The sequence below is a fragment of the Enoplosus armatus genome, chromosome 1 (assembly GCF_043641665.1).
Source record: "Enoplosus armatus isolate fEnoArm2 chromosome 1, fEnoArm2.hap1, whole genome shotgun sequence".
Classification (NCBI taxonomy): Eukaryota; Metazoa; Chordata; class Actinopteri; order Centrarchiformes; family Enoplosidae; genus Enoplosus; species Enoplosus armatus.
Genome location: NC_092180.1, coordinates 13,236,552 through 13,258,609, shown reverse-complemented (window position 1 = coordinate 13,258,609; position 22,058 = coordinate 13,236,552). Strand labels below are relative to the sequence as shown.

General features: G+C 40.5%; 1 protein-coding gene across 1 annotated transcript in view; it reads right to left on the bottom strand.

Annotated features, from left to right (window-relative positions):
* The window catches only part of sox6 (SRY-box transcription factor 6), a 101,777-nt gene that overhangs the window by 39,839 nt on the left and 39,880 nt on the right, over nt 1-22,058 (bottom strand). The window contains exons 5-6 of the mRNA XM_070908149.1: nt 12,544-12,716; nt 10,785-10,853 (exon numbers count right to left, since the gene is read on the bottom strand). Coding sequence (XP_070764250.1) covers nt 10,785-10,853; nt 12,544-12,716 — 242 coding nt within the window. The remainder of the gene's footprint in view (nt 1-10,784; nt 10,854-12,543; nt 12,717-22,058) is intronic.

Genomic DNA, 22,058 nt, shown 5'->3' with positions numbered 1-22,058 from the left:
ACAGCGCATTACAGCACTCACTTGGGCCCCTGTCAACACCCATGTTCCTCACTGTCTGTTAGAGCCCCTACAAAGCACCCAGGAGGCCTGAAAACCCCCGCTGCCTTTCCCTCTGAACCCCCTCACACTTCCATGCACTGATCCACACACAAGTCTGCTACTCGCTACGGACCACAATGCGCTATGCAAAGGAAACTGGGAGAGTTTTTGTTTTTACTGCCAGAATCAGTCAGTATTAACAAGATTAGAAGACAAAAGGGGCAAAAGAGACAAACATCTACCACATTCTCACTGTTTCATGGTTATTAGCTTGAAAGGACCTGTGAGATCCTGGGTCTAATATCCTGATTAATTGCTACTTGACACCTCTCACACATATGCTTATCTTGGATATAATCAGCATTCATTTTCCTCGAGGAGACTTGCAAAAAGTAAAACCCCTTCAAGTATTTTATGAAAATACTGACAACAATACGACCACAAGTAGCTCATGGTGATGATATTCTTAATTCGGTACAATCATTTAAATTATAATAGGGGCCTTTCCCCTTAGGAAAAGATCACAATCACCAGTATTCATTTAAAGGAGGACTCTCGTTTCTCTGACATCTCATTTTAATAAAATTACTTCCACACTTTAGTAGCTGTCAGATCTGCAGCTCTCGCTAACCTTCTCTTTCACATTTTCTATAGGAGGGGTTCTGTAATTTCACCCAGGGAGGATAGACTCCAGCTGTTGCTGTAAGAACTGATAGTTCACACTTCGTTCTCCCCCTGCTCTCCACTGAGCTGCACACCAAACGCCTGTGAGTAGAAATCACCTTTTGTGATCCATTTGAAGGGGAAGTGATCTTGAGGAAGCTGGTAAGTCTGGCTACGTCCCAACAGCAGCACACACAGTAAAACTGACACTAGACAGCAGGATATGTTTAACACCCGCCACTGTGTACACAGCCCGCTGGGTGTACACTGTACTGGAGCCTAACCAGGAGGAAAATCACTCAGTAGAAGCACTTCTGGGCTGTTGAATACTTTGTGCTGCTTCAGGATTTTTTCCCCCCATGAAACAATCAACGGGTTTTAAGCACATATTACTCCTTTACTACAGGTCACTTATCAGCTGGTTATACTACCGCTGTACACGGAACAGTTACATCACACGGCAGACACACACATTGATCGAACAGAGATGTGATGGTGTTTGGATTTGTCTGTAGCTAATGGTAATCAGACAAATAGATCAATAGATTTGAACCAGACTTTGATGCCCCAGACCACTGCCTTTGAATGAAGGTCTTCATATTACCACCCACTAGACTGAAGCACACTATTCCTGCTTGTCTGCTGTGAAAATGGGCGCACTGGAATGGGGAGGGCAAATACACTGGAGAGGTTCAGGTCACCAACAAAGGGCCCTTGTCTTGGTCAAGTCTCTGACCTTTCTCCTCACTTCCTTCCTGCAATCCTTGTACAGCACCCTTTCCTTCAAAAGTCAAAGGCAGACCTCTAAAGCCAACAATGTACAAGTACTAGCCTGAAAATTTGCCCATAATGCTTTCTCTGAATTGGGGTACAGCTTCAACTCCGACAGCAGGCACTGTTTGTTCTGGTTGGAGTGTAATGCTGCACATCAGTCATGCCTGTGTGTGTTACACTGAGTGCTGTTCAGGATAAAGTGCAGCAAATCCAGACACTTGAGTGAGGTCAAGCCTTCCAGAGGGAATAACCAATAGATGACTTCTTGTTCCACTAATTCCTTACACAGTAAAACAAGCCGTCTTGGAAAACAGCCATTCCAATATGTCTATATTAAGTCGATGGGAGCTTGCAGGGAAGCCTAATGCACCACACCCCAAATCCCTCCACCCCAGCCCCCCTCCATCTCTTCATTCCCCCTGACTTCCTTGGAATTCTGGATAAAACTGCAGGCTACTATTTGCTTAAATACACTGCCAGGCATTTACAGGATTTCTGCAAACTGTATCGGTATTAAGTGTTGTAGAATGAACAATTAAAAAGCTTGACCTCAAATATGATGCAAAATGGTAAAATAGGCAAACAAAAGTAAGAAAAACAAACACATTTATAAATAACAAGTCAGAACATGTGCAGGAGCATTTTAAATCATGCAATGATATTAAATAAAATTATGTAAAAATGCATTTCTTGACATGAAATGTATCCTGTATAGGTTTAGTATGAATTGTGTAAATAAAGCACATTGTGTTAATTCTTTAAATTAAACTGATCTGTCTTGGAACATACATGGAAGTAAGAATGAATTTTTGTTTTTTTCAAGGCCTGGCCATAAAATTAAGGTTTGCAGTAAACTGGCCAAATCCATGGGGACTCCCTCAAACAGCATGTGTAATGACGGGAAAGAAGAGAACAGACATAAACAAACCCACAAGTGAGTTTGGGGCCGGCATCATTATCCTGCGTATACATCCTCGCTGTATGAAAATGGGAATAAGTGAAATGCCTCTGACCCTCATTGCAGGGGGGCGAGCAAGGTTCTAAAGAACATTGGACACGGGCTAGTCAGATAGCCAGCTACATCCATGTGATGTGAACAGGGTAGGGGGAGTGGGAAATAGAGGGATTTAAGTATGTGAGGCTTATGAAATAATGTGGCTGTAAAGGTTTGAAATATCACATCTTCAACACTTTGGAGTGAGCAGAGAGACATAAATGCTCTGTCTGTCCACTGTTAACTGTTTGTGTTTTATACAACTATTGGACAAAAATATATTCCCTTTAAACTTGGCATTGCCTGTGTTATATTTCAAGCATGTTTAATTCTTTCATTCAACACTTATTTAAAATGTGAGGGAAATATCTCTTTTGTAGTTATAAAGTTAATGAGAAAAAGTATTCTGTCTGACTATGAAACAGAAGACCACCCCTAATTTGTGTGATGGTATTGTCCACACTACGGCTGGGTTTCCCCCTCTGTCCCGTCCTCCAATCACAGACTGAGGCTCTGTCTTCACGATTACCTCCCAGCTGCTAGGGCCACAGAAAACAACAGAGCCCATTCTGTTGTTCAGCAGCAGTCAGGAGGGGCACCAGACACAAGTGTGTTGAGACTTTCAAACATGCTCAAATATCATCACCTAATGATGGGCAACAAAAACTATAGCATTTTGTAGAAGATCAAACAAGAGAGGTAATATGACGACATGTTTGAAAAATACTGTTAAGATTGAATTATATTTAAAATTTAGCAATGGAGTTAAGGATTGTTTAAAAGAAAGGAAAAAAATAGGAATTTTGGAGAACTGAGTTTTGGAAAAAAAAAAACCCAGAAAATTCTACAATCCTGTTACTATTAAAAACTGCAGGACAAAAAAGCTCATTCATTGTGTTCTGTTGGGGAATGCTTAGAATCTCCTCCGCCCCAAAAACAAAAAGCTCCTTTTTTTGCGTTGGCTGTGGGCTGAATGCTTTGCTTTGCCACCCCAGCCCTAAGAAAACACGCACCCCTTTCTCCCTGCCGGCTGCCCGTGCACAGTAGAGCCTATTAATGCAGCTCCTTCTCCCTGTGAGAGTGCCCACTGCTGAGGACGATGGCCACGCAAAGCCAATGCAAAGACAAAACAGTTTGCACAACATTAGCAGAGAAAACACAGTCCATGCAGAGAGGGAGAGGAAACTAAATCAACATCACAGTGGAGGATGTGTTCTCCCTCAAATGATATTTTCCTTACGAGGGCTGGGATACAATGAATGTTAAGTGTAGGCGCTCTGCCTTCATCCAGGGAAGGTTTGTGGAGCTCTAAACAGGTGCTTTATAGTGATATTCAGACAGCTTCATTCATCATCACGTGTATTTAAAGAATAGATGTTCAGTTATCAGGATTGTTTAGCACCATGATTCATTTAAAAGGCAAATTCACATTCCCGTACGTCTGGTAATCTTTTGTCTTGTGCCGATTATTCTTGTCACTTGTGAGAACTGATAGAAGATGGAAGTTTGTGTCATAAATGCACCCGTCCCACGGCTGCTTTACAAACCCCTCAGGTGACTAATTTTAAGTAGGCCCTCAGGTGTGATTTCACACATTACAGCCGTTCATGTGGCACCTCTCAGATGGAGCCTCTTAATTATCGCTGCTTAAACTGCTGAGGTGTCTGAATACAAAGGCCAATTACACAAAAGCATGGCTTTATTGTGTAATTTACATCAATAATGGATCTGTGTTTGTCTACAGTCCTACCTCATTGGCAAAGACAAGCACAAGCAAGCATATGTTTCATTTGACTGAGTCTAAAGCGAGTCAATAAAGTCGGTGATCAGTTGTTACATTTTGACTAAGGAAGATGGATCTGTCCATATTTTGTTATTTTTAAATCCAGTTTTCACACAATCTATCCATCCTTTTTAGTTTAAATCGATGTAATATTATATATTATATTCAGTAGCCCTGCCTGTGTACCACAACGTAAAGCTTTTAAGAAAGTAAATGTAATGAAAAAAAGGAGACAGAATCATTCCCTAATGGGACAAAACCCACAGACCCCAGACCATTCAAACAGAATCTACTGTTTATATTCCTAAAGCAAGAATTTGTTTTAACAGACAAATTGCGTTACATACCAACTGCTCATCCACTTAGCTTCATTTGCAAACCATCACTGCCATTGCTGAGGTTGTATCTATTACACCTTTTTGTGCATCATTAAGTTTTAATAGGGCCGCGATGGCTTTATTGTTTAAATTCCACACAACTTTGTTTAACGTCAGCATTTATTCTGCTTCCTGACAAGAAGTCACATTTCATAACTAATTAAATTGATCCCTCCCTCCCCACCGATAGAGTCCACTAGCTGGAATTATTTGTATCCGAGTGTCAATATATTAAATCACAGGGGCTAATGAGTCGGGTCACCGCTTTCTTTTATCTTCAGTCTTGCATGTGCACATCTTCATCAGCTAACAGTCTCCTTAAATGGAGGATGAACATGCTGGACTGAGCCTCCCTGGGCAAGAGCCAAGCCCGTCTGACTAGGCTGTTAATGCCCCCACATAATCCTACTAGCAGGCTAACACAGAGCTCTTCAACACAAGGGAAAGCACTGGCAGCACAGCATCTACACAGACACGCATGTGCACACAGCAGCACACACTTCCACATTTAAACACACACACATGATCATTTCCCTGCTCTATTATTCTCTTATTATCATGCTAACAGTTCCAATCTAGCTGTGCTAATTGGGGGACTTACACATTCTCTTTAACAATGTCTATTTTTGTGCTTTTTTTTTTTTTTTTGCCAGTGCATTAATAAGAGTCTCACACTGAGAAAATCATTTGTGCCGGGGAGACAACAAAAGCATCTGAGAATAACACAAATTAGCGCTATTATCTTTGTGCAATTACCATACAGCCCTGTGTTTATTTAAACTCATCTGATTGATATAAAATATTTACCATAATATTGTAGTTTTGGAGTCTTTGCTTCTCTAAATTGGTAACCAAACAGAATCAGTGCATTGAATTACTTGTATTGGATTAGATAACATGCATATTCCCTTTTATAATAATACAGAAGAAGTGATTACAAACCACTATGACTAAAAGCCATTTTATCGTGCGGACCAAACACCAATTTGGCAGAATTTGTTTTTGTTCATGCTGGGAGATCTGGTCAGATAACTATTTGTGCAGCACAGGACAAAAGTTTAATGCTTCAGCTGTAGTAAAAAGCTCTACATAGTAATGGTAACACAGTCCCGTCTGCAAAGCATTATGGTAGAAGCATCAGGCTGAGTGGGGCTTGTGAAGATGGAGGAAACAGTTAAGACCGTCTGACACAGGCCAATTATTAGGGGGAAAATGCTTCTCAGTGACAAAGACCTTACATTGGCTTCATGATTTATGTTGCAACAGGACCGCGACCCCAAGCATCGTGAGCAGCTGAATCACACTGCAATGGCCTCACAACAAGAATGTGAAAGTCCTTGAGTGGCACAGCTAAAGCTGGATTTTATTTAAAAAATCTGTGAAATGACTTGATGATAGCTGCTGGTCAGGCAGACAGATGTCTCACATCTAGCTTGACCAAGCTTGACCACATCTGCACAGATTTGCCAAACTAATACAGATGTTTCCAGAGAACTTAAAAGTCAGCCAAAATGTATTCTATAACTAGATAGATAATGACATTGTTGAGGGAGTAATTAATAGATAATTTGCTGTCACAATTTATAAATTGATTTCTTTTGGTGGAAACTGAAGCAACAGCAATCGCTGCCATCATTTAAAAAACAGTGTGTGTGTGTGTGTGTAACACAAAAACCTAAGTGTTTAACTGGGCAGAGTCTACAGCCACTGAATACAGAAGACACTTTTACAGAGCCTCCCCTGTGAATTCTCTGGTTTCTTTCTAACAGAGGGAAATGGGAAATCCATGTGTAACCGACTAAAGCACACTGCTGTCCACATTTTTCTTCCTCTTCCAAAAATATATTAACTGAAAGTAAACAGCAGCATGTAAGATCATTTTGTTTGTATTAAAACAAAAGCAGTATAAAAGAAAAGAAGCGTCTATTCACCTGTGCTTAACTTTAGTTTAAAACTCTGTAAATAGCAACTCAAGCTGCATGTTTTAATAACCTACCTGAAATGAAAAGTTATTTTAAATAACAAAAACAGTACAGTCGTACAGAGTTTGCTACATTGGGTGTCACACATTGACAAAAAGTGAATTTGGTACACTCAAGTCGAGAGAGAGATCTGTTAGTGATGACCCCTTCATTGAGGTCCTGGATTCAATATGAAGTGCATGAAAAATTACTGTACCTCTTTGTTCTATCAGACCACATGTCTGTCTGCATGTTCTCTGTCTTATCTCAAAATATATGCCTTAAAATCTACCTTATAAATTGTGGGCAGCAAATGCTGGTGTGATTTAATTTCATCTTAAATTTACATCCAAGTCTTTACACCATTAAAGACATATGTGAGAAAGCCTGTAATACTTTGAAGTGTGTAATGGACAACGATATACCGTCCTTTTCTCTTTTAATCTCTAAATGGTATAAATGGGAGAGATACACACATTCTGCATTTATGTTTGTGTATCTTTGTGGACACAAGGTTGAAGGTAGGATGTAGAGGCACAGATAATGTGTACATACAGTGAGGTTGGAATTTAAGCCAAGCCATGTATAAGGAGAGAACAACAGGTCAAAGGGAGATAAATAGAACCAGACCTGCTCTATGAACTGATCATTTAATGTTTCAAAAACAGGTGTGAAAAAAATATGGTAGACAATGTCCTCCATAGAAATGTATTATCTCTGAGATCTTAGGTCTCACAGTGTACTCAAGGCTGGCACATCAACGCCACAGGCCATGACAATGACAATGTCACGATATTGTGATATTTTTAATGGATACAAAATTTAAATTAAATATTTTGGATTAAAAGTGTCCCTCTGTTTCATCTGGGGAGCTCTGCTTTCTCCAGCCTGTTTGTGAAGATAAAGTTCACCCTGACCTTTCCGCCAATATTTATTCTCTTGATGTGTGTATCAATGTGTGGGTCCCTGTGTGCCGTACGCGATCGCCTCTGTGCATGTGTATGAGTATCTGCATGTGAGAGCCAAACCATGGTTTGTATCTTAACAGACCCATCCTTGAGGAATGCATGAGCTATGCTGGGGTCATTACCATGTGAGAGGTGAGGGGATAGGTGCTCGTGGCGTGGCTATGGACGGTACTGTCACTTGAGTTTCATAGAACTCCACATCTCATTAGGGCATTTTATTTTATTTCATTCTAATTTTGTATCCAGAAAGACTCTGATATACTGTTCTGCAGTTACCACTCTAATGCTGCTTACTTCATAGTAACATACACCTTGCCTTTAACTCTCATGTACTGTAACTAGAAAATGCATATGAAAGAACATGCCAGCCAACAGAGTCAACAGTCTGATGATCAACGTGATGCTGTTTAGCTGCTCATCTGCTGCGTCTGCTCATCCATTAGGATTGTGAAACAGAAAGCCATGAATAGGAGACTCAAATAATGTTCAGTGTGCCTAAGTGATGCTGAACAGAACAGTGTTTTTTTTGTAACGTGCCGACACACAGACTCAGAGATAAGTAACTTATGGAGACAAACCAGCTCTCTGCTAATATATATGTTTAATTGTCACATGTGTCTTGGTGGTGTTTCAAATTTTCAACTAAATCAACTCAAGAGTTAATCTCATCCTGGGATTGAATTAGTGCCAAGACGATTTCAACGACGAGGATGGACTGAAGGAATACAAACAAGCTGAGGGAAAAACACACAAAGCCTTGAGCTTTAACTTTTGATAAGCCCCTAACACTGCAATCAAAACATCTGCTATCTTAAAACAAGTGACATTGTAATCCCGAAGGACAAAGACTAAATCTCTCTCCCTCTCTTGTAGGAATGATGAGAGAGGATAAAAAGAGAGATGGCTATTCAAAAGGGAAACTTGATTAAACTGCATGCTGCCTTGCTCCAAACCTCCCTAACTAAACCTCTATAACTACACACTTCTGACAGATTCCCTTCAATCCACATGCAGAAGCCCCTTGAAAGCACACACACAGCGTGCCAACAACAGTCTCCAGTTGCAGTCCCCATGGTTTTATTGTTTGGACAGTTTACAATATCCACTGATCAGTTACATCATCAATCCAAGACCTTAGCAAGAGACTCTTGGTTTTCTCCCTGAAGCCAAAACAGAAGGACTTTGATGGCCGGTAGGGTCTCCTATAAAGTTTAGTGCTCTCCATGCTAATAGCAGAGTAACTCAATCCCCCAACACTGCTTACCACTTTGCTAAAAGTCTGTGACATACAGGCTGGAAGCTTGTTTAAAGAACTAATTAAGTCAAAGCTGTTATATATTAAAATGGCCAGGGCATTTTAAGAGGCAGCAGTAATGAAAACAGAGTGGCAAAAAATGCTTCACAAACTTGCCCCGGACTCTCTTTTATCTACTCCAACTCGAGAGGAGTGGCCGTCACCACTGGGTTAGGGAGAGAGAACATCTTCTGCTTTAAAGGACTTGCTGTTGGATAAACAATATTGTATATGATCAAACTTACTGTATTTGAAGTATTGAGAGCGATCCCTGTTTATTCTTGGATGTTGTTTTGCCAGCAGAGGCTGATGGGCAGTGGAACAGATGGTCGGAACATGGGACTCTTTTGTTTAATTGTGGATGTGGGGTGTTTTTTTTTTTCTTTTTTCATCAGGGAAGATCTGTGGCACATTTGGTCAAGGGAGAAGCTGGCTAACTGGGCTCTGCAAGAAAGGACTTTACTTGTATCTCTGTTCAAGTGTTTGAAATGGATATTTAGAAGTACGTTCCCATACACACTCGACCCCCCACCCCCTCTCAAAACTATGCATCAAGGGGAATTTTCAGGTATCATTTGCCTTTAACTTTGTAATGAAAGCAAGAGCCTCTAAAAGTGAGATGCATTAGGGCTGTGCCCTCATGCTCAATGAGCATAAGTAAAGGACCCTCCATGTTGAGTATTACTATCCCCTCAGTAGTGTATAAGGTACTTCATTTTAGAGTGTTTTCTAGACAGAGTGTCGTGCTCTGTGCTTCTCTTTAGTGGAGTGTAATATGGATTTTTTTTTTCCAAAAGACGGTCCACTGCTGAAGTGAAAGGTCCAGGCTACTGGCTTCACAGGAACATGTTGACAGAACGGCCTTTCTCTTGCAAAGGGCTCCTGAAAGAGCAGTAAATCTGGTTGTTGTGCTAACTGCTGTTTGAAACCAGAAGTTTGCTGGAGGAACAATTTGTTAAAAAAAGAAAGAAAAAAAAAAGGGGGAAAATGGACGGAGAGGATGGGGAGTTGTCAGTAAGAAGAACACGCAGAGGAGGAGGAGGTGAATGGAGAAGGATGTGCCTGACACCAAGCACACCCAGGCAGCAGGATAACGCTAGCTTCACACAGGCAGCCAGGCTCACAGCCTTGACCACAGTCAGTGACCAACCCTGGATTACCCTGTACTGTCTGACCACGTCCAGCTACATGCTGCCTGGGTGGTCTGTCACTGCACTACTCTGTACTGGATCAAATAAGGCACACACACAAACATACACACACTAATGAGAATGATACTGTCTGGCATGAGGTGCATAGGTTAAAAACTAGAGCAACACATAAATTAATACTAGAAGGAATAAGACAAAAATAGATAAAAATAGATAGAAATACAACATGCCAGCCACACAGCATAATGACAATGTAAGTTTCAGTAGTTCTCGTGCTGTGTGAAAGCATGCCACGTTGCCCGTCTGGGACCGACTCGTTTCAGAGGCATTTACCAGCCTCTTTCATGTCCCCCACCTCTAGGCTCTTCTCCATCAACAGGACTCATTAGCTGTTGTTACAACCCCCCACCCCACCACCCCCTCCTTCTTTTTTTTTTGTTCATTAAGATGTGCTAATTATTCTCCTCCATATTTTAAAGCCTCCCGATTACCAACAGGCAATTAACATCTGATGAGAGTGATGAATGTTAGTGTGACACAAAAAATTAAAGATAAAAAGACAAGAAATATAAAAAAGAGAAAATGATAAGAACAGAAGGCTGACAGAAGTTAGCAATGGTATGTACTTTAATGTCTATTTTTTATTGATCTGAGCCATTAAAACAGCAGTGGTGCACCAATTACACTGAAGAGGGAGAAATGTTGTAGTAATCAGCGTGGAAGAAGTGAGAGGTGTAAGCTGCTGAGTGTTAGAGGGCCAACAGAAACACATTCACTGACCTGGATCTGTTGCTGGAGGAGGTTGATTTTGTGCTGCTGCTGCAGAAGCTGCTGCTGTTGTCTTGCAATCTGGTTGGAAACAGAAGTAAAGACGGGAAATGAAATGATTGCTGGCATAAAGAAGAGTAGGAACTAAAATCACGTAATACTTTTGTTCTCTTTTTGCCAAGCAACATTATGTAGAAACTGTGCAGCAACTGTCAACACAATACCAGAGACACTGTTCCTAAATGCTATCCAGGCCAGTTACAGTAAAATATGTTCAATGGAAATAATATATGGAAGAAAGTAGTGGATTAAACAGGAAGAATTATGTTACATTCCTTTCCTTTTACAAAACATGGTTTTACAACCAAATTGCAGCAAAATCTGACAAAACATGTTTTCAATTTTCTAAATGAACATGAAAAAAAAACTGTGCTGAACTGCACAGTCAAAAAGACAATAAATGATTTACAGGACAGACGAACGTGGTTATGATGGAGATAACTGGTACAGACAGTGTTCGGGTGACAGAGGTCCCTGCCGCCCCTGAGTGACGTGCGGGCACACCGCAGTCCTTCTCATTCCAGCAGTCCCCCCTTTCTACATGCTCACTTCATTGAGCGTGACAACCTAGTTTTAAGTGTCATTTAATTTTCATTTTTAAATATAATTACAAAGTGTTCACTGTAAGATATCGGTCGTCTGCAAATGTGTCAAGATTAATTTGTGCTGGCTTCCTCACGAGTGTCAACAGTTAATTACTGTGTTGTATCTTGATGGCTTGATGACATTCTAGCTCTCAGCGGGCTCCCTCGCTCTCCCCATCTCTCCCTCTCCCCCTCTTCCATTTTATTAATATTCTTCCATTCTAAAATAAGATCGAATAATAAAATATCTTATATTACTGTTCATTTATGCTGCAATGTCTACAAAGCCTACGGAGCTGAGTGTAGTTTGCAAATGAACATCATTGATTGAAAAAGGAATCAATACTGTTAATGTATTATTAGTGTACTATGACCAAATGCATCACTCCAAGGTATATGGTCTATCTCTTCATTTACCACATGAAGGTCTGAGAGTGTGCTGAGAAAACTCTGAGTGAACTCCTTGCTGATAATTGACTCATAGCCATTAGGGTGGCTGGTGATAATAAAAGTGTCGCCCATGTGGATAGTTTGTGTCCTTATTTCTTCCCAGACATTAACACACTTCATGGCCTCTGCTAATTTGCTGATTTGTACAATATGGCTCATTGGCCTGATTCGTGCTGCAAATCTAATGCCAGGCTTGTTCTAATAGGAGTCGATTTATAAGATATAGAGGACTTCCATGTTTAATATAACGTTTAATTCACACATTCCCTCGCATTTGTTAGTACAAGTCATAATAACATTTTTCCTACCACACAGCATAAATGTGGGCGAGAGAGCATGACAGAAATATCTGAGGTAATATAGAATATAACATCTCTTAAATCTAACATAATTCTAAATTCCTACCGAGGACTAAAATTTTATTGGCATATTTCAGGCATGAAATTTAATATGAAATGGAGAGTAAAGTGACAATTTGTTACAAATGTATTTAATGGGGTTTATTATAGAGACGAAAGGGGAAATAGAGTAAACAAGATTAAAGGAGGAAGGGGAATTAATGTTTTAAATAAAGAAAATAATGAAATATGGAATATGGTGAGAGGAATTACCTGGGATACAAAAAGAGACAACGCGAGATACTGTGAGTGTGAGAAAAGAAAACAGTGAGCAGTTACCTGCTCCTGCTGCTGACGAGCTAACTCCATTTGCTGCCTCTGTTTCTCCATCTGTGAGGCGGCGAGCTTCTTCTGTTCGTCGTGGGCAGCCAGAAGCTGTTCACGCAGGCTGATCAGCTGGGTGATCATTGTGGAGAGCTGGTGTTCCTTTTCTGCCAGGCTCTCTGGAGTACCTAGTGCGGGGAGAGAGAAAGAGAGTGATGTCAGGAGTGTAAAGGATAAACACAATGTGGAGAGTCATAAACACAGATACAGGTACGGGTTATGCATACCTGAAAGAAAGAGGGAAAAAAGGGAAGGAAAAAAAATGTTTATAGTGGCCGTGACTAAATAGCCAGGGTGTCTTTTGTAAGAAAGCTTGCAGAAGGCCTTGGTCATTGTACACTTCTAAATATAGAAAAGTGACCATGCTGCACACACCGATCATCATATTGTGCTATAGTACTGTACACAATACATCGTACAAAGAAAACCACACAGGCGGTGTGCAGTGAATTCACAAAGTGTTAAGGTCACACACAGCCTGGAGTTGTCTATTTTACTATAGCTGGTGTTCACAGCTTTCACAGGAAGAAAGGGGAGGAATTGTTCCCGGCACATAGACAAAGAGCGGCGGGGAGCTGTCAAACAGAGGTGGCAGCTTGTGTCAGACTACCAGGGGTGAATATAAAGAGAGAGTTGAGAGTCAGTGTTTGCACTGGCCTCCAAACTACACAAGTTTTTTAATATATGGCCGTTCCAACAACACACTGGAGGAGGAACTCTGATTGTTCAAACTTGTGATGCAATGTTTACACACCAGAAATATGCTCTGAATGCACTATGACAATCATTATTAAAGTGAGATTTGTGTGATAATGATCAACACTGAACAATGCACTCTTTATTTTATTGTCTGTGTAGTTACTGTAAGCACACTTACAATGACAGACCAATAGGCTTACTTCTCTCTCTACAGTCACATGTCCGCACTGTGTGTGATAGAGAGAGCGGCTCCGCTGCACTGCTCTCTCCCTCCGCCTAATCAATGCTAAGTGATCCTACCATTGACTTACACCGCCAACATAATTGCCAGTGAGAGGCTAGACAGTAACTCACTCTCCTCCCACTGCACTCCTGTGTGACAAGCTGATCTGGGAGAACATACAAAAAAAGAGAGGCAAAACTGACAGAAGAGACAGAGAGAGAGACAGTAAGAGACAGAGAAAGGATAAAAGCATAGAGATCCAGATAACAGTACAGTGAAGTCTGGCCTGGGGCCAGCAGGAGCTGAATTCTTTCCTGGGTGTCTTCCTCTCGTCTCTGGCCACATCTGTCTTGAGTTTCTCCGAGAGCTCCCAGGGGCCCTCTCCACTCAAACTATTTTAATTTGACTAAACACCTGATTTATTTTATCTCTCCGATGAGGAAAGCCGTTTGTCTTAATAGGGCTTGTCAACCTCCAGAACCCATTCAGGGCAATTTACTGGCAGGCTTGTCTGAACCTCAGTTTGCCTCGCTCTGCCTTCGCTGCCTGCTGCAATGGAAGAGAGCTGCAATTCTCCATTTATCCTCCTAACGAAAAAAAAGCACCTAAAAGCAGCTATTCATTGGGCCTGCGTGCAGTTTCCAAGGCCTGAATTGACTTCTTATTCACCCGACTACACTTGTTGTGAATGGCTTATCTGTAAAATTGATACAATCAGCACCAATTTTATTAACCTTTGGCTGTGTCCATGAGGGAGCTGCCTTTTACAGGTCACCAGCAAGATACATCAGTCGTTGTCACAATAAATCACTGCTATCAATACTGTAGTGGGGAGGAGGGAGGGACTACAGAAAGTAATAAAGAACGAGAGAAAGGGAGAAAGAAAGAAAAGAAAGAAAATCATCATCCAGATGAAGGTGAGGGCCATCAGGCCTCGAGGCCGGCATAGATGACCTTGAGTTGGGAACCAAACATCTGGCCTCAATGACGCCCTCTCAGCCTGCCTAATTACACGTTTCTGATGATCACTCACTAGTTCAGGAGTGTCAACACTGTAAAAAGAAAAAAAAAAACACTAAACATCTATTTTGCGTTTGTGTGAATGTGCAGGGGGACTGGTGCTAAGCGTTTACAGAAGGATCTGATGGGCTAGTCTGAGTGTGGAGAGCTCAGTCCTGCCCGGACACCAAAAGAATATTAACAGAGGGCCCATTGTTTTGATGTTGAGCTCAATTGTGGGAAGCCCAAACTGCCCTCTGTACTAGAATTTGGGCCTGCCATCTTTGCTAATTTTAATCTTAATTATTGAACACTTTGTAATGTCTATTTTTGTCAAAATCAATGCTGAAATATCAACAAGAATTCTGTAATTATTCAGAGTAATGGTGAACACTGTAGACGAACATTTAAACACAACTTTTGGCATCTAAATATGAAAATGTGGTGGAGGAATTTCACCTTAGAGACTGTACACAGCTTAGTAGAAAATCAGGTGCATGTGATTTTTGTTGAGTGGTTAGTGTAAAAATCTCTTTCTTCCTGCTTTAAATTATGGATCAGCTTTAAAATGCAGATAAAACTTTTATTGGGCGGTGCAGAAGAGGAGAGTCGTGGTCTGTGTCTGACCAGCCTGCTGACAAAAGAGGCCGTTTCCTGCATATTGCATGGCTTTTAACAGCGGTGGGGCTGGGGTCTGCCCGTTAACATGTCTCCTCTCATTGCGCTTCCGATGGCAGACAGACAGCCCAGAGATGCCTTGGCGCTACATAAACCCCAGCAGTCGGCCCAGACCTAACATGTTGTGACATCCCCCTGTTAGACGACTGAAGCTCAGTAGGACAATACCAGCCTGACACAGGAAGAGGATCCCAGGAGTGAGCGATCAAGCTGTGCTGGCACTTTTCTTGTTTTTTTTCACAGGCCACCGTGTTAACTTCAGAGATGCTAGATTGACACATAGGAGGAGGAGACAGTAAAGTTGTGTTGTTCAGTTTCAGCCCATTCAGCATTCACCTTTTGAGATTCCTGCCTCTTTTAAACGTCACAAAGTAGGGCAGAAAACATCAACGGATGACTGAATAAATGATAAGAGGAAAACAAGCAGAGCCATGGTTGCTTGGGGAGGGCTGGGGGTATTTGAGCCTTGGGGTCTTTGGATAAAAGGCACTTTGTAGGGGTGCGATTTGTTCTGTCCAATACCCACATCTCCCTCTCTCTTGGCTCCCTCCTCTCTGCTCTAATCAAGCAGTCTCTAATTTGGGTTCCAAGTCCAGTACCGGCGAAAAAGAAGGAGGCTTGTTACTTTGAAGAGTCCCGAGTGAATAACACAGATAAAAGATTCAGGCACAAAAAAAGAAGAAAAGGGTGAGGGTGAAAAGGGGGAAAATCACAAGGCACCCTATTCTCTTCCCTTCCTTTGGTTACGACAGCTGAGCCATTATGACCAGATCTGAATTGAGTTTTTTTTCACGCCAGAAGACTGGAATTTCTTTGTCTCTCTATCAGTCAGCTATTGTGGATGCTTCCATATGCTGCAAGTCCATCCTAAGTAAATTAAGACTTAGACTAAATGCTACGATTGTACCAAGCTGTATCCGCACACAGACTGCACATAGCTTGAATGCCTTGCGTGCTGAGCCTCTCTCTCTCTGCTCTCTCTTAAAGTGTGTGTGAATGTAGACATGAGTGTGTACAGATGTGTGTTCCGTGCTGCTCCAATCGATGAAAGGTACATGCCTCTGAGTAAATGCACACGTGTGTGAACTCTGTGGTCATCTGACCCTTTGTTCAATCTTTCTGTGGAAAACACAAAGAGCCAATTGAGTAGCAGCTAATGGCATCTATTGGTACCTTCTTTAGTGTTCAAAATAGGTTTTTCTGCTCACAGACCTTTCTTCAAAACCATAAAATTGCTTCAACAAAAGCATGAAACGCAAGCCAATCTTTGTACCAAATTCACTTTTGTGATATTGAATATGACTGAAACATTTTATCTCTACTACATACTACATTGGCAGAAAACCAAGCTAGAATAACAAGAGCTAGTTTTATGGTATCCTTTTGCTTTTAACTACTATATACACTTGTTCAGCAACGCTACAAGGCCATGTGTGTTTCCAGTAATATGGTGTTAACGCGTCTCCATTCCCTACAACCAAGACAATATGAGCAACAGCTGTTTTACCTGGCTTGCTGCCTCTGCCATGATATAAAAGCTGTTAATCTTGCCAATAAAACCCCATTAACAAGCATGGGCAATGACTCACAAGCACATGTCATCCACTGGCAGCAATGACTCTCAGTCCCTAAGCTTTCCTATATGGTGTGAACATATAGGCTAGTTCACACTGAGAAACTGCCCATCATCTTGTTAAAAAAGTCTGATCTTCTCGAATGTTTGAAACTACTTAAACGTATGTGCTTGAGACTTTTAACAGCTTTTTACTTTATGGAAATGCTAATGGTAGTCTGGTATTATAAGCATCTTACAGTATATCTATATGTACATCTGTATGAGTACATATATTTGAGTATATTTGAGATGCGATTTTAAGACACTTTTACAGAATCAAAATCATTTAAATGGCTCAGCAGACAACTTTTTTTCTCTGACTGGCATATGGAGAGGTTAATTAATAAAAGCACACTTCATCTGTGGTGGTTTTGCTGTTCATGCTGAACACTGATGGATACTAATATTTTGATGATAGAGGAAGCTTCGCTCTTCAGTATAATTATGCTAATCTAAAAGCACCAGCACTTCACTGTCTATCCATGACACTGGACAAGGTACTTCATCAAAGCCAAGATAGACGCTCGACCTAAACATATTACTCCACAGGGAACGCTAGTGACCCTAACATTCACAGTGAAGACAAAAAACATAACACAGAAACTTTACTTCCATTCTTTCAGTAATTGAATGCTTCATTCTTTCACTCTGTGATACAGTGCGACAAACCAAAGATTCCTGGCACCATGGAGGTGGTTGTATGTATGCAAGATCGTATGTAGCAAAGATCATTACACGAAAACAAAGACTGTCTCAAATCCTTCTATTCATCTCTCATGGCCTTTATGATGATGAGTCTGACCCCTGTGCCCCTAAAATAAATAAAAAGCATTCACAGTTTTCAAGGTCTCTCTCATACAAAGTGCTTAAAGCTCGCAAGACAGTGATCAAGGCAGCAGCTTACTGTCTGCAAAACCTTGGAAGTGAATTAAGAGCTAGATGTTATCTCATTATTTTCACTGAACATTTATTCATTGGTCTTACCTGTACCGCTGATAATTACAGACGAATGTTCTTGATTTCTTGGACTGTGCAAAAGAGATCCTTCAAAAAGACTTTCAGTCTGTTGTCTTTGATGGATAAGTGTATCAACAATGCCTGTGTTTTGTCTGGGTTTAATCCAGATTGCAAGCGACGGACTGAAATAGCTGAACAGAAAGCAAAGACAGCTGAGACCAGTATGTATATTCACAAAGTATATAAGAACACTCGCTTTGTAGTCATTAGACCCAACCACACTTCACTAATATAACGTCAGAGTGGCTTTAGGTAGGCGCATCTTGAGCTTTAAACAAAGACGTGATGGTCCAGACAGAGCAGAGCAGATGGGCTGGAGAGTATCTAACAAAAACAATAACTGTACTGACATGTACAGAGCTAAGTGGGGGTATAACACAAAGCTGCTATATGTATCCATATATCTTTATGTCACAAAAATATCTGTATTGACTGGACCTGTGCTGGAATTTGTCCTTTAGATTGCTTAATTTTCTGTGTTAAATTGTTTTCTGCCACTATTTATACTCTCTATATGTATATGCATTAGTTAAGCTGCCCACAAAATATACAAAATAACAAGTATAACATACTATGTTAACAATGTACATGTATTAATCAAATTATATAACATGATTGGTATTTGAACCCCATCTTCAAAAAAGTGAAAAACTGAAATAAAAGCTGTAGCTGGTAGTGGCCTGCGTGGAAATGAATAGTGGAAATAGAAGGAGAAGTTTTAACAGTGGAAAAAAAGTCTTTGGGCTATAATGCATTTTAATTTAAGAGCTGGAGGTTGTGTATATAATGTGAGGAGAAAATCGCATCTGTGCATTATCTGTTCATATCTGAATATAATGTATTCGTTTACATCCTTAGTACTAATGTAGGTCAGCCCTTCTGCAGCTTTTCATGGATTTGAAAATACAGTTTGCTTTGCAGAGTCTCCTTTTATAAATGACAAAGGTGTGTTTTACATTCTTTTCAAATGAAAACTGGATTGATATGCTTGTGTGCATGAAATGTATTATACAACTTTAAAAGTCATTAGGTAAACAAACCATGACAAACCACTGGAATATAATTCAAAACACAAACAGAGAATTCTATCCCTGTCACACACACACACACACACACACACACACTCTCACACACACACACACACACACACACAAGCACAGCACTTCCTTTTTTACCTCCATGGCCACAAGCTAAATTCCTCAATTCATTAGAGGAGAAAAACACACAGTCCAACACTCTCATACATTCATCTGGCAAATGTGGCCTGAGGAATAATGATTTACTGTGGCTCATATTTCACCTGAGTGCACAGGGCAAACAGTTGACTGAAGTGTTGTGGAGAAAATGCAAACTGAGGCATTTTTGACTGGAGCAACTGGACAGATACTGTTTTGTGCTGTTTGTGTGAATGTTTTTGTATGTTTGGGTAAATATGATATACATAATATTTATATACAGAATGTTGTAAAAATACACAACCCATTTGAGGTCTACTACACACTATTCTTTTCCTAATGTCTCTGGGAAAAGTGGACAGATATTGTGCTTTGTATCTCCAGTGGCATCAAAACCTCACTTTATGGAAGCCATTAAGCATAAAGTTACTTTTTAAAGTGAATAATCATGTTTTGAAGCTAACCCGTACGGCTGAACAATATGGGCTCTGTGTTCACACAGTGGACTCCTTTCTGTCTGTGCAGGAGCAAAGCCAGCACAGGTAGGGCCAGCATCAAATCAGTCTCAGCTGCCGCCCTGCCCTGCCCTGTGTTCTCCTCCTAAAGAGCTTCCACTTATCTGCCTGCCGCAGGACTGTCTGTGTGCACCCGACCACTGTCATGTAGACACCATTCTCAAATTGATTGTGACAGCGCAAGAGCCCCGATTTTTCTGCTTTAGAATGCTAGTGCTTTTAAAACGCTAGTGTACAATGCTAAGCTTTTTTCTTATTTTTATTTTCTTAAGCAAATTCCAAGAGAATGAATACAGCTTGTGTTCCAATTTAGTAACTACATATTTTCCTTCATTTTGAGTAAATGCTTGAGCACTTTTCTTTTTTTTTTTGCTCCCATCGGGGGGCCGGGAAACTGGCACTCAGCAGGGAAACTTAAACAGCTCTGTTGAGTATGAGGCTCAAAGACCCTGCACATAGCAAGCATGCAACAGAGAGCAACCTTATCTGCCATAGGACACTGTGTACTATATTTGAATACATTTGACACAATATATGAGTGTATATATATATATATATATACATACACAGTGCAATCATTTATGGGATTATAAGCGTCCTAAATCATGTGGTGAATAGGGGCTTTGCATTTTTTAAAGAAAAAAATCTCTTTATGGTATATAATTATAAAATGTTGAGTCTAAGTATCCACGTCTAAAATCTATTTCTCTGTCTCTCTCTGTCTCCCTCTTGCACTCCTCCTTCCACCTTTCCTCCTATTATCTAGCTACTTTCTGTGGTTTGGAGCCCTTCCAGCCGGCCTCCCTGTCTTGCTCTGTGGTTTTGTTCAGGAGATTTCATCTCCCTCCGCGTCGTTCCTGCAGATTGACAGCTAAGCTCAGGTATGAAAACAAACAGTTAGCTCTGGAATTGACTGGTGAAAAGAAATCCGCCACTAATGCTCTTTCACAAACTCTGCTTTTTGCCTGCCCCTGCTGATGCTAAGCCCCAACAGCACACAAGAAAAGGCAGATTTGAAATCATTAACCCTTAATAACACCATTCTACATTTCTGGCTTAAGCACACCACCTCTACTGGATTATTGTGCTTGTTTCTACTGACTCTAAAACCTAAAAAAAAAAGCTACCTCGGTAAAAGCACATTGTGTGTAGCCAAACACCCAAATGACAATAAGCTATAATTATAGATGTGTCATCTGTAAGAGGTAAATGGTTGGTTGGATCGGCAGACCTTGAAAAGCAAATCTCTGATGTTGATACGATTGTTTTGTTTTGTTTGTTTACTGTACGTGCTTGTTCACCTCAACAGGATAAAGTATTCTGGGCATGTTTGAACACAACTGCCGTAGAAGAATGTCTTTCTTTTCACGGGTAAAAGCCTCGGGTCAAATTCTGTCACACCTATTGTTTTTCATTTCTATTTGATTTCTAAGAGCAAGACAAAATTATTTCCTCACCTGTCAGATTCCACCACTTGCCTCTGCAGTAACACAATTACTTGTCTTTCAAGGTTTTGATGGAACAATGTCAAAAGGCAGCCTACAAGGTGCTCAGTATAATTGGTTGAGGAATTGGTGAGCGATCACCATAGAATGTACAAGGCCACTCTGCCAGTAGGTGCTGTAGTCTTTATCTGAATGTTAGCCTTTAGTCTCTACGTTCTTTCATTCATTTAAAACCTACAGGCATGCTTGCCTTTTGTACTGATTTTAACCTAACAATTAATAGAACCTCTGATTCATCATAACACTTTAGATCTTAATCATAAGGTGTTTTCTGCTTGGTACCTTTGTTTGTGTTTTAATTAGGCGGACCTTGTGCGTCTCCAACCCTGGGCTTCTTTTTAATTGCCTGTATTTACATCAGACAGACATCAAACGCAGAGAGAGAGAGACATTTGTAAGGGGGAGCACAAAGCAGCCCTTTGAAATGTCTACAGTCATATGAAATGGCATGCTAATTAAAAATCTAAGGCTGCCACTGTGATAGGAGAAGCATTTATATTGGTAACTGTGGCGTATAGACTGTCTCCATAACTCATCAACAGGCCATAGTGTTTATTATCAGACTCCCTACCTGTTTACAGACCACCAAGTAACCTTCCCGTTCCCATTCATCAAACAGAAGAAAATGCCCTGCCTGTAATTTAACAGACCAGCTTTCAAAAGGCTAAATCATTTTAAACATTTTACCCAGTGCACTTTGATCTACGGTGGCATACAGTATACTAGGGCAGGTACAATGAATCTAGTTTACCAAGCAATGATTTATCCTTCAGTTCATTAAGGTTATTGCCAATGAATATACTTATTAGAACATGCAACAGCCTTTTTTTCTCCACTCCTCTGCGAGTATAATTCAATAATTAAAACTAAACACTAGTTTTATTTATGTATGTCACCCATATTTAATAAAAAAAGAAACAATTAAGCAAATTATCAAAATCACCTGCACAGCAGCTCTCTTTATATGTTTGTGAAAAGTCTTCTTGAAATGTTAATAAATAAAACCTTTTAAGCTTTATATTGAGTATACATTTTGAGAGTTCA